Here is a 17,260-nt window from a genome sequence, read left to right on the forward strand (position 1 = left end):
TCGGGCGCCTGCTCGTTTTCGTCCAAGGTCACAGGGCACCTGCTTGTTAGTCCCTCACAGCTGCAGCACACCTGCTGTTACTCCCCCCCCCCCCCATTGTCACATTGTCAGTGCAACTGACAATTCCTCGTTTAGGCCACAGTGCACCTGCCTGATTGTGTATGATTTTGGCCACAGCACACCTGTCTTAGTCACCAATTGAAGCTAATAGTGCACTTTGGAGTGCCCCCCCCTCCCTCAGCACATCTCACCATCTAAAAGTTTTTCTATCCTAAAATATCATTGCTTGCCAAAAATGAGCCCATTGAGAAAATATTTTGAGGTTCCCCAAGGTCTTTGAAGACGTACACAGTGTGCACATAAGATATGGTTGTCACAGCGCATGTGGTTTTATAAAAACGATGTATATTGACATTGATGTATGGCACTGTCATTTTTTAGGGCATCTCGTTAGAGATGACCTAAATAAAACCAGTCTCTGTCCGTCCATACGTACGTATGTACGTCCCCATTTTTTTTCTTCCGATTTTCTTGATATTTGGTATGTGGGTAGATGTCGATGAGGGATGCACGACTGTATGACCTTTGACCTGATTAAAGGTCAAGGTCAACGTCAAGATCACTCCAAATTTGCGAAATCATACATTTTCAAAATATATCTCCTCCGCCGTTTATGATCCGATCTTCGAAATTCCTTCGGATTCTGATAATATGGAACAATATCTAAATTTGGTCAGGCCGGTTTTTTTTGAAATTCGTCCTGGTTATCGAGTCACGTGTCTTCAAAGTTGGAAAAATCGTCGATGTGATACGGTCAAAAAACAATTCACCCGATCTTGAAACTTGGTATGTCGGTAGGGGTCGATGAGGGATGCACGACGGTATGACTTTTGACACAATTGAAGGTCAAGGTCACTCCAAAGTTGCGAAATCGTCCATTTTCAAAATGTATCTCCTCCGCAGTTTGTGATCCGATCTTCAAAATTTCTTCGGATTCTGATAATATGGAACAATATCTAAATTTGGTGAGGCCGGTTTTTTAAAATTCGTCCTGGTTATCGAGTCACGTGCCTTTAAAGTTGGTATGGTTGGAAGTTGGTTGGTTGGATTGGTTGGTTTTCAGTTTTATATACAGTATATTCATCCAGTAATCGGGGTCCATCAGATCCAAGTTGCAGGTGACCTGAAGTTGGTTGGAAAAATAGTCGATGTGATACAGTCAAAAAAATTTCGCCCAATCTTGATGAAACTTGGTATGTAGGTCGGGGTCGATGAGTGATGCACGACGGTATGACTTTAGACCTGATTGAAGGTCAATGTCAAGGTCATTGATGCTGCCACCTGTGACAAGCCACCGATGTCAAGGTCAAGTCAAGGTCACCGATGCAAAATACCAAGCCACCTGTGACACAAGATACTGACAACGTATTTCAATTGGTTATCCAAGTGAAACTACATCTGGTTGAGATGTGATGGGGGAATTGTTTCATCATCCACCGCAACAACTCACAATTCCTGAAAGTGCAAATCGTGTTCATAATCACCTTGTGTCATGTTGGATCAAATCTGGACTGCCAATACCACAAAAGCACCACATTGTCAAGAAGATTTTAAAAAATCTGACTAGCATGTTCATTTGATGAAGCGTTGTAAAAACAAGTAGCCAGAACGACCAGTTAGCTCGAATCATGCCAGGTTATTTTTGACCTTCTTAAAACCGTTCGGGGGGTGGGGGGATTCGCCCCCCCCCAAATCTCAGCCATAAGACCAAATTTGGCACACGAAGATCGTTAAGGTGAACATGTCTGAAATTTTATCGTAATACCTGAGCCTTTTAAAAAATCTTTTATTTTTTAGTTGACTCGTTTTCCTATTGATAAATGTAAATTTTGCACCATTTTCAGTTTGAACACAGCTGTTGGTAAAGTTTCACATTTATTTACCAAATTTTGCACCCACGTAAATTGTCAGGTTGAAAATGTCTGAAGTCTCATCACCAGGGACTCAAGACATTTGGAGTTGTTTGCTCATTACCGATTCAAATATGCAAATTTTGCACGTTTTCTTGTTTGAATATATTTTGGACAAAGTTCTAAACATTTTCATACTAAAGATATCAGATTCATCCATGCACATGCACACAAGAAATTTGTTTGCACGAACTAAATAGTGGTGAGATTTTTAGTGGAGGGAAGTTTTTGATTATGTTGACTTGATACCATGAAAACCAACACTTGGGCATGTGGAAAATCATTCGATAATATGGCGAAAGTGTTGTGCAAACTGAGAGATATTGAATGCAGCACATACAAATCTCTGGAAAGATGTGTGCTGTGTAAAGTGAATGGGAAAATATTCGGTTTATTTCACATAGTGCAGAAAAATTGCGTACTGCACAGCAACCGGAGGTCTGATTTTCATGAAAATTGGTATCAAAATGTGCAGCAGAATTCAACAGAAAAAGCCATGAAAGCTCAGCACGCGAAAAAAAAAAATGGTGAAAAAGTGGAGGGATGGAATCGCCCCCCCCCCACCCTCTTCCACTTCCCGGCTTGATTTGGGTTAAACTAAGTATAATGTACTGAAATGCTTGATTAACTATTCAATATCGGTCATGCCAATTCATTTCAAATTGCAATGAACTGGCGTGGATCAGCTCACGATGCTCGCCTCTCCACACATCGTTGCAGAGATTGACGTCACAGATTTACTGTGTTGGCATGATTTACACCAACAATACAAACATTTATTTTCTGCAAATATATTTTTATAATACTGGTGATATATTTATTTCAAACTTCATTTGTGATTTAAGAAGGTCGAAGTGGTCAAGGGTCTAAACTATCTAATCTGTCTGAAGTGTGTCAGGGCTCTCAATGGTGTTAACATCTAAGAGGAGGGGGTCTTCAGACAGTGACTGCTGCACTGTAAAAGGGACATTCCAATAGTATGTAATTTATTGACGTTTGCATGATGTGTGCAACCAACGTTCAAACAATGTGTGATTCATCGGTATAAATAACAGGGCTTCCTGGACGGCTTCCCGGATGGCTTCACTGCCTCACAGACCATGCGTTTCAACACACACACACACACACACACACACACACACACACACACACACACACACACACACACACACACCCACACACACACACACACACGCACACACACACACACCCGCACCCACACACGCACACACACACACACACACACACACACACACACACACACACACACACACACACACACACACACACACACACACACACACACTATATATATGTAAAGACTCTGTGACTGCAGCAGGAGTCAGTCTGGACCAGTTGCAGGTGTCGACAAAAAAACAGCTCGAGGAGAGGTGGTCTGCTTATCAACATGAACTTAAATTTTGATTTTTTTTTTTTTTTAAGAATAGCACTGGTAGATAATGATATTGCAGAACCATCAATGTAAACTGCTGAATATGAAAGTGACATGTCAAGTAATGCCAGCTCTGGCAAAGATTCTGATGAAGAATTCGGTGTCACATCATGATGTAAAGCCTAAGGCGCAAACACAGTCACAAAAATTTTCAGCTGTTCTGGAACACACAAATGCCAGCATTTGAAAATGAACAATGACAATGGGTTCTCCACTTGATGAAGTTGGTTGCTCAACATCTACAGTGTTCAAAAAGTACATCTACAGTTCTTATCGAGCTGCAATCATGATTATCTTGCTTACATGTAGATTCTCACACAAGCAGATTGTGTCATCCCTTTCTAACACACAAATGTCGGATCTGTTTGTTTATTAGGCCCTGTTTGACTCAGTCCGAAATGGTGGCTTATGGATTTGGACTCTATTTTTGTATCCCCGCAACCATATCTCAGACATGTATGAGCCGATTTTCTTTGTACTTGACAGACAACACATGATGGTGCACATATGCACATCATTTTTTTGACATCAGATCCAAGATTGCTGACTGGTGGCCATTTTAGTTGTTAAAAATAAATAAATAAATAAACCCCCCGATGTCGAACACGTCCTCAACCATTTCTCAGACATGCATTTATCGATGTTATGCAAACTTGGCACACAGATAATGAATGATGGCTTACATAAGCTTGTCATTATTAAAAAAAAATTGCTATCTGATCCAAGATGGCTGACTGGAGGCCATTTTGTTACTTAATTGTGTCCCCAACCATTTCAGACAAGGTCAGATTTTGTTCAAACTTGCCACAAGCACAGTATGTAATGGCATACACGTCTACCTCACTTTATTTTGCAATCTCATCATAGATGGCCGACTGGAAGACTGGTGCAAATTATAGTTGTCCATAAATATGGGCTCACCCTTTCACCCCATACAGCAAAATTAATAAAACGGGGGCGATGACTTTTTTTTATTTTTTATTTATTTATTTATTTTTTTTGCAACTTGTTTTAATAAGTACAGGTACCTACAAAATAAATATTTACATGTAAATAATTTTTCAAAATTACTCCTGTATGTTTAAATGCTTGTACAGTGTATATGCAAGATTTTTGTGAAGCCAGTTTGTTGCTCCAACCGTATCTTAAGTGCACATCTTTCAAGACTTTGGGGACCTGTAAATCTTTTCCAAATGAGCGAAAAGCTTGCATTTGAGGATATTTTTACGATAGACAACATTTTAGATGGTGAGACTTTGTGATTTCAAACCTTTCATTTTATTGGACACCTGAGTGCACCTGTCACTCCCAGATTTAAGGGCACAGTGCACCTGCCTTTTCATCCTTTATTTAGGCCTCAGCGTCCCTGCCTGTTATTGCTCAATTTCAACCACTTTGTGGTTGTCACAATTGTGATTATGGATTGTCCAACTATAAACCGTTGGCATCAAACATCCTTGTGTTAGTGTGGTCTTTTCATACTTGATTCCATCTTCCATTGCATTTAGTTATTGTATTTGTTATGGCCGTTTTGTGTATATTGTGCTCATCATTCGTTCTTCCATCTTCGATCTTCTCAATTAGCTATAGCATGGAGCCACTTGTCTCTGGGACTGTAGTTCGTGTACGTGGCTTACCATGGCAGGCATCGGACCAAGATATTGCCAACTTCTTTGCTGGTCTCAATATTTCAAGGTAATTTTGGTAATTCTGTGCTTTTGAGTTGTCAATGTATATTTATGTATGTATGTATATATATATATATATATATATATATATATATATATATATATATATATATATATTTTCTTTCATGACATTAATTGTTTTGCCTTCCAATTCAGTTTGGCTGGAACCCTATTGTTCTTGTTTTGTTATCTGTATTAATAGACGATCTGTCTTACCTCTCTCTCTCTCTCTCTCTCTCTCTCTCTCTCTCTCTCTCTCTCTCTCTCTCTCTCTCTCTCTCTCTCTCTCTCTCTCTCTCTCTCTCTCTCGCTGTGCCACTCCTCTGTTTGGTCCAGTTGAAAGCAAACTTTTCTCGAAACATTCACTATGCTTTCATCCTGGCATTCTGATCAGCAGCACTTCATTCTCAACCATCAGACAAAAATTATTAACTTGTGATTTGGATACTAAAAATAATTCAGTCCAGATTTTTGAATGCTAAAATAAATTGGGAGATCTATACAATTTTTTTTTTTCACCATTATCATCATATGCTTATATATGCGTTGAAGTCTCCCCAAGTGGTTGGAATTGCACTCGCACAGGTTTGCTCAGCCATGTTTGTGGTCGATACCTAAATTTGTAAGCCAGGGACTGTAAAGTTGCCCAACCAAATGGTTTCTTTGTTCAACTTGGATGTTGTCATGTTGGCTATAGAATTGCAAACTGAGCTGCAATTGGTTTCATAGTTGAAAATAATGTTTCATGGACTTTTGGGGGTAAAAACATTCTCTAAGTTTTGCTTGAGTGGTGCTGATGATTCCATACCTTGTTCTTCACCTGACTGGAACCATGTTTGATGCAATTTTGATGCGATGTGATTTTTTAAAAGCTCAATTGCATGAACATCAGTTACTTCCACCACTGAAGATGTTCACCCCCATCTGTCTTGTTTGTATATTGCTTGCAAAATTGAAGATTTGCAAGTTCCGTGTCTGGTCTGGTCTGTGATGGTCTGTCTGTCTGCCTGTCTGTAGGTTGTTTTCTTTGTTTGTCAATCACCTGCAGGTCATTTTTACTCCGATCTTCACAAAACATCACCACCTGGTATAGGTAGTGACAATCTGGAAGCCTATTATTTTAAAGATTAATAGGCAAAAGGTCAAGGACTCGTAAATCGTTTAAAAAAAAAAAAATTTTTGTTTTTTTTTCCAACTGATTCCCACTATGAATATACTGTATATAAAACTGAAAAACATGGGTGGATGGTGAACCTTCATTGAGGTGGAGTCTTGGTCATCCCCCTGTGAGTGTATTAATTACGTACTAATTGAATGTTAGTTGGACCATGAGTACATCTGTTGGGAATTTTGATTATGGACTATTGGAACATACCTTTTAGACGTGTTGACCGAGAGAAGTCAAACACATTTTTTTTTTTTTACCTTTTTAAACCATTTTGAACCTTTTATACCCTTTAAACCTTTCTCCCCTTAAAACCCCAAAGACCATTAAGAATCCAAGGACCCTCAGACCACATAGACCCCTTAGACCCCTTAGACCCTGTTAGACTCTATCTGAAGGCCTTCTGCCTTAATACTTGAGGTTCAACAGTCATCAAAAGTTCCCCCACCCCCTCCCCGTTGAAAAACCACATTGGTACCAAGAAGAGGGTGCAAATTGGAATGAATGAAATTTTTTCTTTTTTCAGGTTCTGCGCATCTTGGTTCGTGGCATGGAGGCAAGGGTGTCCATGACACCAATTTCATCCCCATTTTAATCAAATGAGATATTTTTGTGATTTTATTATTGCCAAACTTCAGAAAATTTTTCAACATAGATTGAAACTTTCACAGCTTCTTTGTACACATGTGAAGAGCATATGTGGATAATCTGGTCAAAGGTCAGGGTCAGTACCATCCAAAACATGTTAAACTAGAGGGGGAGCACTCGGGAGAGTGCAAAACCTCCGCCGCCAATACTGCTGGGTCACTCAAGTGAACCTTATATCTTATTCATTAAATATGATGTCAACAGTGCTGACAGTTATAGCTCTTTTCTCCAACATTTTTTTTTGGGGGGGGAGGGGGGGTTGGAAATCACTGAAAACGTGTAGAAATGCAAAAAAAAGAAATCGAAATTTTGTTGAAAAAAAGTTGCAAATTTTTTTTTCTCTAAATTTTTTTTTTGGGCGGAGGGGGGGGGGGGTGGAAATCACTTAAAACATGTAGAAATGCAAAAAAAAAAAATTCAAATATTTTTTCAAAATGGCCGCCATAGCGGCCATATTGGATTTTGGACCAAGTCCAAAATCTAGTGGCATGATCCTTGGACCATACCTAACCCCCCACCAAGTTTCGTCGAAATCCGTCGAGGAGTTTTTCCGTAATACTGTTCACAAACGAACACAAACTAGAACGGGCACTCAGTGGAGCGCATACCTTCGCCAACGCTACATTTTGCCACCCCCCACCCCCCAGAGACCGTTGATTGTGAGGGTATTTAATCCCATACCACATCTGCCATCTCATATGTGTTATGATGGCTTAAAAACAATAAATTTCCTGCTGTTTGACACTGATTCACGTGCATTGTACAATTTCGGTATGAACTCCCTGACCTTTTTGGGTGTCGGTGTCAAGTCGATCTGATGACAACTGGTCACATTACAAGAAATTATTTTCTGGCATTTTAGGGGCATTCAGCACATACGAGTTTCTGTTTTTCTAAATAAGTTATTTATTGTGAACAAACAAACATTCATTTTCAGAAAGTATGACATCTGAAAGTACTAATTCAGCTGTGTGTACTATATGTAGAGCGTATGACATTAGCTAGTTGCACGATAAGGGGTTGAAGTACTATCGATAAATAGAACTATAAGTTGTGAAATACGCCTCTCCTGGTGTCAAAGTCCCATTGGTTTGCATGGAGAGAACTATGTTTTTGCCTGCTCATCCGTTTTTATTACCTGCATCCTTACAACTGTAAAATGTGCATATCTTTTATTTTTTAATATCTTCAAATTGCACCAGCAGCCGAAAGCATCATGGCACATAAGAATGACACATTTGAAGCACACATCAGGTGATCGTGCTTTTTTAGAATGGTTGACATCAGCTGGTTGTGGTTGCGCAATCCAAAAGTAATACGTCAGCTGGCTCCTAATTTATAAAAAGTAATGAAATTACACTCAACATCATTGATAATTAAATAATTAAAATTTTTTTTTTTTTTTGTTTAGTGTGCATACGTGCCACGAAGGTATGCACATTTTGTAAGTTCAGTGACACTCCCCCCCCCCCCCCCCCCAATGCTTTAAACTCACCAATTTAAGTCACTGTCAAATATTACACATCACAGGATAGGGAATTGAATTATAAACATTTTGAATCTACTTACATGCAAATTGTATAAGAATTGACCGCGTTATGATAAAGGTCATTGACCCCCCCTGACCTTTGACCCAAACCGCTAACAAAGGTAATGACGTCATTGTGTCATATCGTATATCACAAGATTGGACATTAAATTCACAACATTTTAGCATTGGTTGCATGCAAATTGGATAAAAATCGACCGCACTACGGCAAAATGACGATTTTTACATTTTCATGACCTCGACTTTGACCTTTGTACTCTTAATTTTGTAATTGGTATTAGAGTGTGGAGAACAGAATAGTCAACATTTTGGTGTTGGTTTCATGCAAATCGGATAAGGATTGACCGTGTTATGACTAAAACCGCACATTTTGCAATGTCGTGACCCCCCCCTGACCTTTAACTCCCAACCGCTAATAAGGGTTATTACGTCATTGTGTCATGTCACATATCACAAGATGGGGCATTGAATTCTGAACATTTTTGGCATTAGTTGCATGCAAATTGGATACAAATTGACTGCACTATGGTAAAAAGACGATTTTGATCTTTTCATGACCATGACCTTGACCTTTGACCCGATCGCTCCCAAAATCTAATCAAATGGTCCTCGGATAATAACCAATCATCCCACCAAATTTGCTGCGATTCAGTTCAATACTTTTGGAGTTATGCGAATAACAAACAAACACACATATTCACAAATAAATAAATACACAGTGATCAAAACATAACCTTCGCAACAAAGTTTGCGAAGGTAACAAACAAACAAACAAACAGAAAGGGGTGAAAACTGTATCCTCCGATCTTCGATGGCGGAGGTTAACTATAAGGTGGCACCTCGTAATGTATCGACCAAATTTATGCACAACATTCCATCATGTAAAACACTTGATAGGTCATATTTTTTCCAAATTTAAGTTTTAAAGTGATTCTTCACCATTGAGATGATGCCAAAACGATATGTAGTGTGTTATTTCAAAAAGTTATGCATGCGTTGACAAAACTGTGGATGAGTTGGTTCGGTGACAAGAACAAGCCAATTGGGTTTTGATTCAGGTCTCTATTCAAATCCGGCCTATCAGTGGGATACAAAACATAAACTGTTCAGCCTGTCGGAGGTATGCATGCTCCTGAGTGCCGTGTGTGTGTTTGTGTGTTCTCATTCGTTCTCATCTCACCAAGGGGGACTGATAGTGCTGCACAAAGAAGCATTGAGGAATTAACATGAAAAATTGGTGCAGTGCTTGGGTTGCTTGGGTGTTCATTTTGAACCCTGATGAACTGCTTGGAGATTATTTATATTTTTTTTGAATGAGCACTGAAAAACACAAATTGGTAACCGTTTAAACCAGGAACGCTACAAAAGTGTTTGGGACAGAATGAGATTGCAGTCATATCCAGAATTTGATGAACGTTCCTTCCACGGCTTCAGCGACATCGCGTACTCACCCCCTTTCCAAAAGGGTAAAGTATTGTGATCATCATTGGCTAATACGAGCTCATCTGCCTTTTGATGTCATTTGCTCCAACGGTTCCACTACCCCTCTTGACGACCTGAGTTGCCAGAAAGCAGTCCAACTGTTTATTTTTATTTTTTATGGGACCATCTCCTTACTCTGATGGCCGATGGCTTCCAAAGGGCATTCATCTGCCCTTTATCAGGTGTTTGTTTTAGGCCTGTAGAGTCAGTCATTCTCCCCACTGGCTTCACATCGGAATGGGCTTGCCATGTCGTTTCCCCTCTCCTGCTTTGAACACTTGACACTGGACTGCTCCTGTGAATGCAGTGAATGGATGTCCAAGTAAATAAATAAAACGTTATGATTTGCTCTCCAGATGAAGTTGCTGAAGGAGGAGAGAAATTCCCCTCCCTTACCCTGCCCTGTCGAGTGTATAAAGATGTCTCTCCCTGTCGGTTTATCTGTGCGAAGTTTGGACGACAGAGCAGTGCGGTGCCGGTGTGTGTGCGCGAAATACAGGGCCGGCATTGCAATGTGCCTGAATGCTTATGGTCGGCGAAATGGTGAGGCGCTTGTGAGATTTGTCGACAAGGTGCAGCGAAATCTGGCTTTGGCACGAAACAAGCATTTCATGGGAAGCCGTTACCTTGAGGTGAGTTGGTCCACTCCTTTCCCTGTTGCCAGTGAAAATGCTGTGTGGAATTATTGATAAACCATGTCAATGTCCATTCTTTTCTTCCCTCCTCACCCCCTTTTTTGCTCACCTGGAATTAGTCCGGTGTGCTTGTGCGGTCGGTCGGTCAACACTTCAGTCATTGCTTCAACCAAACACGCAATTTTGATGAAACTTGGCCACGAGCTTCATAACTGATGCCTAACGGTTTATTGACTGCATAAAAAAATCTACACTCATTAAGGGGGGTATATGGGGGTTTTTTGACCCCCCCCTCCCACCAAATATCTATTTGCTCTCTTCTCCAAAAGTACACACATGATTTCAATGAAACTTGACCACAACCTTCATCACCCATGATGTACCAGTTTGTTCATGTTAAAAAAAAAATATATATATATATAGGGGCCTGAGGGGGTCTGCGGGAAGAGGTGGGGTTTGAGTGACTGTTGCTTCTGATCCAGGTGAGCTGTCCGGGGTGTGCAGTCCTTTTTTTAATTTTTTTTTTTGTTCTTTGATCTCATAAATCTTTAAATATTAAACATTCATTAATTTAAATGTGAGTGCATGAGTCTTTGTGCACACCTGTTCGTTTGTAGGACATGAATCCTTTCCTTGTTTTGGTGAAAAAGTAACTTCCTTTCTGAAAATCTTTGAACAAACGCATTAGGATATTGAAACAGACCTTTAATGGTTAAATGGCACCTTTTGGCAATCGCATGTCTTGTGTGATGGGTTAAAGGGAGCAGAGAAATTGTTTGTTTTATGTTACTTAAAGGTGGCTCAGATCCTCCAGGGTTGTGTGCAGCTTTTGTTTTATCCAAGGCATCTCTCTCCCCCTCTTTCCAACAGCAAGGCTAAATTGACAGTTAGTTAGCGGGATAACAATTAGGCATGAATGTAAAGAAAGAGAAAGGGGAGGAAATGCTAAAATCAGCAAGAAGGTTGGATTAGGGAGGGTTAATAAAGATCATGGGCCAGGAAGTGCTGTACTTGAAGCTCTGGTGGGAAGAGGGAGAGAACAGCCTCTGAAAGGCAGTTTCATCGATGAGTGAAGTGAGGAATAAGAGTTTAGGTGTGCAGCCAGCCTGGATTTTTGAAGTTTTTAACTTGGAGAGGTTTACCGGAAAAACGTGCATCCTGAAGTTGCCGGGGAGGGTCTGAGGATGGGCTGATGTTGGAGAATTGTCAGTTTAAAAATAAAATAAAATTTAAAAAACCCACTGACCTGTCTGCAATGTGAGAGCAATGGACGTTCTGCTTAAGCCTCGTGTCGGGAGATTTAAAGACTGTTGATCTTAGATTCCACAGAATCCAGGAGAGACTGATCTCATGCTGGGGTGCCAGCCCATAGGGGAGAGCAGTACTCCAATGACTTATCAACAGAGACCATGCAGACTGTATAGTTCTAATTTTCCAAGGAAAGACTTTGCTCGACGGAGGATGCCCAGTCTGCAGCTGGGTTTGGAGGCAAGCTTTCCTTTGTGGTTGGCCCAGGAGAGATCATGGCTGATTGGTGAGGCCGAGAAGCTTGTTGACTGATCTTCCAGTGGCTGACCATGGAAATAGATGAGTTTGACAATCCTTCCAGAGTGACAGGCTGAGACAGTGAGATTTTCCAGGATTTAAGGGGCATGTTCCATTTGTCAGATGCATCTAATCAAGTCGAGATCCCCAAAGAGAGAGGCAGCTGCAATCTGCCTAGAATTGGGCTATGTGACCTTTGTGACAACACACTGTGGAGTCGTTTTCAAAAAGTAAGGGGGTTTCCAGAGCACCGGAGAGGTCATTCACGTAGATTAGGAATAAGACTACGCCCAACATACTGCCTTGGGGAACTCCAGCCGACACTGGGAGAGGGAGGAGAGCAGAGGGCTCCATTTTGCCACAATAGAATACAAACTCCCATGTATATGAACTTCACTCTTGTGTCTTTGTCCATTGTCCAATTGCACTTGAAGCATTTACCCATTGGCCAAATGCAGACATGCCGGGGTGAACTGGAATCTTATTTATTTTTTTGTTTTTCGTGTTACTCGTACAGGAAATTTAGAATGGAATGCATGAGTGAATCTTGTCTTGAATGATGCAAAACGTTTTTTGTACTTGAACTAATTGGATAAAAATTGGGTGGTGTATGACCACCTTTGCTTGTTTCCCCACCCTGTGTAGATTTACAGAGGAACAAGTGAAGAGTTCACAAAGATTGCTGGTGGGTTCTTTGGGGACCATCACCACCAGTTAATTTTTACTTTTTAAAAAAATCTGGAACTGAGATTGATCATTCTGCTTCAATTGGCCTGAGATTATCCTGGTTTTTAACCGTTTGGCAGGAGTTTCTGACGAAGTCGTAGACTTTGTGAACACTGGCGCTCGAGCGATCATACGTATTCGGGGACTGCCCTTCTCAACAACAGCGGAACAAGTTGTTGCCTTTTTCAATTCCAAGTCTGCATTCGATCCATTGTTTGGGTTGGAGAATGAGGGACCAAACTCAACTAGGAAAGAAATGAACGTTGAGCCTACTCGCGTGACTATTACAGGTGGGGCTGCAGGCGTGCTGCTGGTCAAGCATAGTGATGGACAGCCCACTGGGGATGCATTTGTCTTGCTTGCCAGCGAGGATGAGTGTCAAAAGGCATTGACTTGGCATGGCCGTTCTCTGGGTCGGCGTTATGTAGAAATCTTTCCAAGCACAGCTGCAGAGGTTCAACAGGTGGGACGGCTTTGATTGTCATGCAATTATTTTTCTTCAACCTATATTTTGGTGTTTGTTCACAAATGATGCTCAATACTTTTTGGCTGTGCAGTTGATAAAGGCCCAGTCACACCTTGACGTTTTAGCCAGCAATGGCAACGTATTAAAATGTATGTAAAACGCTGGCTTACGTTGAACTTTTGATGTTTTTTTTTGAAAGATTCGGACGTATTCATAACGAGTTGGTCGTATGCACAACATATTAGTAACGGACACAGAACGTTTCGTTGTGTTCTAGATAACTTATACCAACGAATGCTGAGCCTGTTGGTGGCCTTCACAACCTATGCCCAACGATAGTCTAACTTATGCATAGCGCGCTGCACGCATCGCCGACGATGACGTGACGTAGCCTATTAAAAGGCTGCCGCACAACGATTCAAATCATAACTGCCGCAGAATTGGAAGTGTCAACATCAGTCACACCTTGGCGATCTTGCCAGCGTATGCCGACCTCTGAAAAATGCGTCTAAAACGCTGGCGCACGTCGAATACGGTATGGGTAAGTTTGGTATGCGTGAATAAAACGCTAAAGTACGCTATCGTACGTCGTATTAAGTGGCGTATGTCTTGTAATTATAAACGTGTTAAACATTTTACGACGTACTTGCCGTATGACACGTTCCGCATGCGATGGGAATAAGTTGCAGGCACGTTACGCGATTGTTGACACACGTCAACAAAAGTTACTTGTAAGTTACTCATAAGTCGAAACACTCAATGTAATGGTTAGCGTCAGTGTTCCAGACTCCCTGTTTTGTTTTTTTTTTCTTCGGTATGAGGGTGATGTCGACACTTCGATTTCTTGTGGGGTTATGATTTAAATCGTTGAGCGGCAGCCTATTAATTATATTATATTAATATGTGCTTTCTGTAAGGTGCGACGACTCGTGCAGAATATTTTCATGATAATTATGGTCAAAGGTCATGTGGTGTGGCAGCCATGTTGGGGGGGGGGAGGAAAAACTTTGGACCTCTATCTCTGAAACCGCTTCATGGGGGGGGGGCCAAAAACATTTGAAACTTGGTGCACGTCAAGTCCTCCTTGTGTCTTGGAGCACGTCAAGAAACTTGGTGCATGTCACGTAAAGTCCTTGTGTCTTTGTCGTGATGTCACAATTGCACACGTCGAACACTTTATTGAGCAGTATGAAAATTGAGGGTCATCTCAGGCTAAATTGTATGGAGGGGAAAAAATTGATTTCATTGTTCATGTTAATCAGCCATATTGTTTTTAACATTAAAAAAAAATTAAAGTCTTAAACGGCCAAACAGTTTGAGGTAAAACTTTAAAGGTATGATCGTCTATCCATGAGGAACAAAAAGTTCTCCACCTTTTTCATAGGTCACATGTTTTTTTTTTAAATGAATAAACCTTTAACTTCTCTTCCAGAACAGCTTGACAGGTCGAGGGAAAACTTCACCCACATGTTGCCCAAGCCTTGGGATACCAGGGTGTTCATGAATAATTAATGCCACATGGTCTGGTAGCCATATTGGATTGAATAAAAATATTAAAAAAAACAAAAACTTTCTCTTGAACTGCTGAGTCAATGTGAAACATCAGTTCTGATCCAGTGGTCATGGGGAATATGCTTAAAATTTCAACCTGATCAGACGCATGGTCTGGCAGGCAGAATTATTTAATGCTTTGAATCTTGGTTCAGGAATTTAAATCAAACTTGGGACAAGTTTGCATAATGATGTAATAATGTGGACGGAGGCATATCAGTCGACGTCACGACGTCGTAGAGTTCAATTCTATATATTTTTTTCTTCTTCAAGTTTTCCTCCAACTGAGTTATTTTACTCAATATGCCAGGTGATCAACCATTACCAGGTTACACCAAGCAGTCTACCTTCAGCGCTACACACATTTGGCTCAAGGCCAAAGGGTTTTCGAGGCATTGAGGTCAGCGGAAGGGATTGTCTTCGCCTGCGAGGCCTTCCTTATTCTGCATTGGTGCACGAGATTGTGGCTTTCCTTGGAGATTCTGCAGCTGATGTCAAGTCCAAGGGTGTTCACCTCATCCTAAACCAGCAGGTCGGTGGTTGTCGGTATCCTGAGGCAGAAACTATCTTGTTGTAAATGCCAGATGTGCTCACTGGTTCATCATTTGCAACCTCCCCCCACACAACAACTCCGTGGTGTGGTGTGTGGGTATCTACTTGTATAAACATTTATTTACCCGAGACATTCTCATGACCAAGCCTACATAGATGTCAAGATCAAAAATAACCCAAATATTTATTTCTCAAAAATCCTCAAGATAATTATTACAAATGAGGGAATTTTCTGCTGTTCGGTAGTTTATAAGGAGCTAGCGGAGTACCTGTCGTGCAGGTGATCTTGTTCCAAGCATGTAACACGTTCTTCTGATGCGTACCTTTATTTGGGTTGTGTATAGGCAAATGACAGCTCTGTATCGGCAAAATAATACTAACCCGGGTTACATGCATGAAGCAAAAACATACCTCCTGCTTGCAATTCAAAACGTCTCACTGCACTGGAAAAATGTGGACAGGAATACTGTACAGGAACCGGTGAAGACTTGTAATACCCTCACCCACCTGGAGGTGGCGCTACATGATACACATTTACATAGAGAATTTGCGTCCCCCCCAACCCCTCCACAAGGACCACCAGCAGACATAAAAACACCCGATGCATTATTTGGGGTCATGTTGATCCAATGTTGCAAGTGTGGATGTAATTTGGCCAGAACTCTCGGAGGAGTAGCACGACAAACACCGATCCATGAATTATCATCAGGATTGACCGCTTTGTAAAACGTTTTGTCAATTATAAAACTTGATTGGATGAACTGCAATGGCTAAACGTCCAATCATGTCGAACACTACAAGTATCAATTTGACCATCCACCTGATGTGGTGGTACCTGGAAAAACAAAAACAAAAAAACGATTTTCTACTCTGGATCTTTTGGCAAATGAGGACATGCGGGTAATTTGGAAATTTCACATTGACCAATTCTTTTTATCTCGAAGTCGAGCTTTCATGGTTTCTGCCGTCTGCAGGGTCTACCATCCGGTGATGCATTCATCCAGATGAAGTCTGCAGAAGCAGCCATGAGAGCTGCCCAGCGCTGCCATAAGTTGTCACTGGGTGAACGCTACGTTGAGGTGTTTCCATGTTCCACTACCGAGATGGCTATGGTGCTGCTTGGTGGATCGCTGAACCGCAGCGGTGTCTGCCCACCACCATGTATGTCTAGAGGAAATGCTACTTTCTGTTTACCGTGTTTTCTGCAGAATCCAAACTGTTTGCTTGATTATTGCTAAATACTGTTGATCGTTGTTTTTGATCTTGTAATTGGTCGATCATCAACTTCAAGTGTCAAGGTGTATTGTCTCACCAACTCCATTACTATGGCAACCAATGCTGTTGAGAGTTGGTTTTGTATGATTGAAGGTTGGAAAGAAAGCATCCACATGCATTAATTTGACTGACGTATTAATAAACAAGGACAAAAAGCAAGTTAAAACTACAGTATGCAGTGTATCCATCCCCTTCCCCGACTCAAACATTTCCCAATGGGAAAAGGAGGCTCGGACAAGGGATGCAGCCCGAAACGTCAGAACAGTGATCTCTTTTATAGCAGATAACTTTAACCATTTTATTACCTCCGCCACCAAGGGTGGACGGAGGTTGTTTTCACCCGTTTCTGTCCGTTTGTGAACAGGATATCTCAAAAAGTTATGGACAGATTTGGACATGGGTGCATGGCGAGGACAAACTGATTAGATTTTGGAGAAGATCCGGATCTGGACATGAAAATTTTTAAAGTGATTCTTCTCCATTGAGAGATGAGGCCAAAAACGCTATATATCTATCTATGTATATGTATATATATATATATATATATATATATAT

The 17,260-nt window shown here is 41.0% G+C and overlaps 1 protein-coding gene across 1 annotated transcript in view; it reads left to right on the top strand.

Moving 5' to 3' along the window:
• The window catches only part of LOC147021976 (epithelial splicing regulatory protein 1-like), a 60,266-nt gene that overhangs the window by 14,804 nt on the left and 28,202 nt on the right, over nt 1-17,260 (top strand). The window contains exons 7-12 of the mRNA XM_085892470.1: nt 5,008-5,118; nt 10,455-10,587; nt 12,781-12,820; nt 12,942-13,324; nt 15,189-15,410; nt 16,405-16,591. Of these exons, the coding sequence (XP_085748596.1) occupies nt 5,008-5,118; nt 10,455-10,587; nt 12,781-12,820; nt 12,942-13,324; nt 15,189-15,410; nt 16,405-16,591 (1,076 nt within the window). The remainder of the gene's footprint in view (nt 1-5,007; nt 5,119-10,454; nt 10,588-12,780; nt 12,821-12,941; nt 13,325-15,188; nt 15,411-16,404; nt 16,592-17,260) is intronic.

This window comes from Eptatretus burgeri, chromosome 8, assembly GCF_056783735.1.
Source record: "Eptatretus burgeri isolate ZD-2024b chromosome 8, Ebu_testis_v1, whole genome shotgun sequence".
Taxonomy (NCBI): Eukaryota; Metazoa; Chordata; class Myxini; order Myxiniformes; family Myxinidae; genus Eptatretus; species Eptatretus burgeri.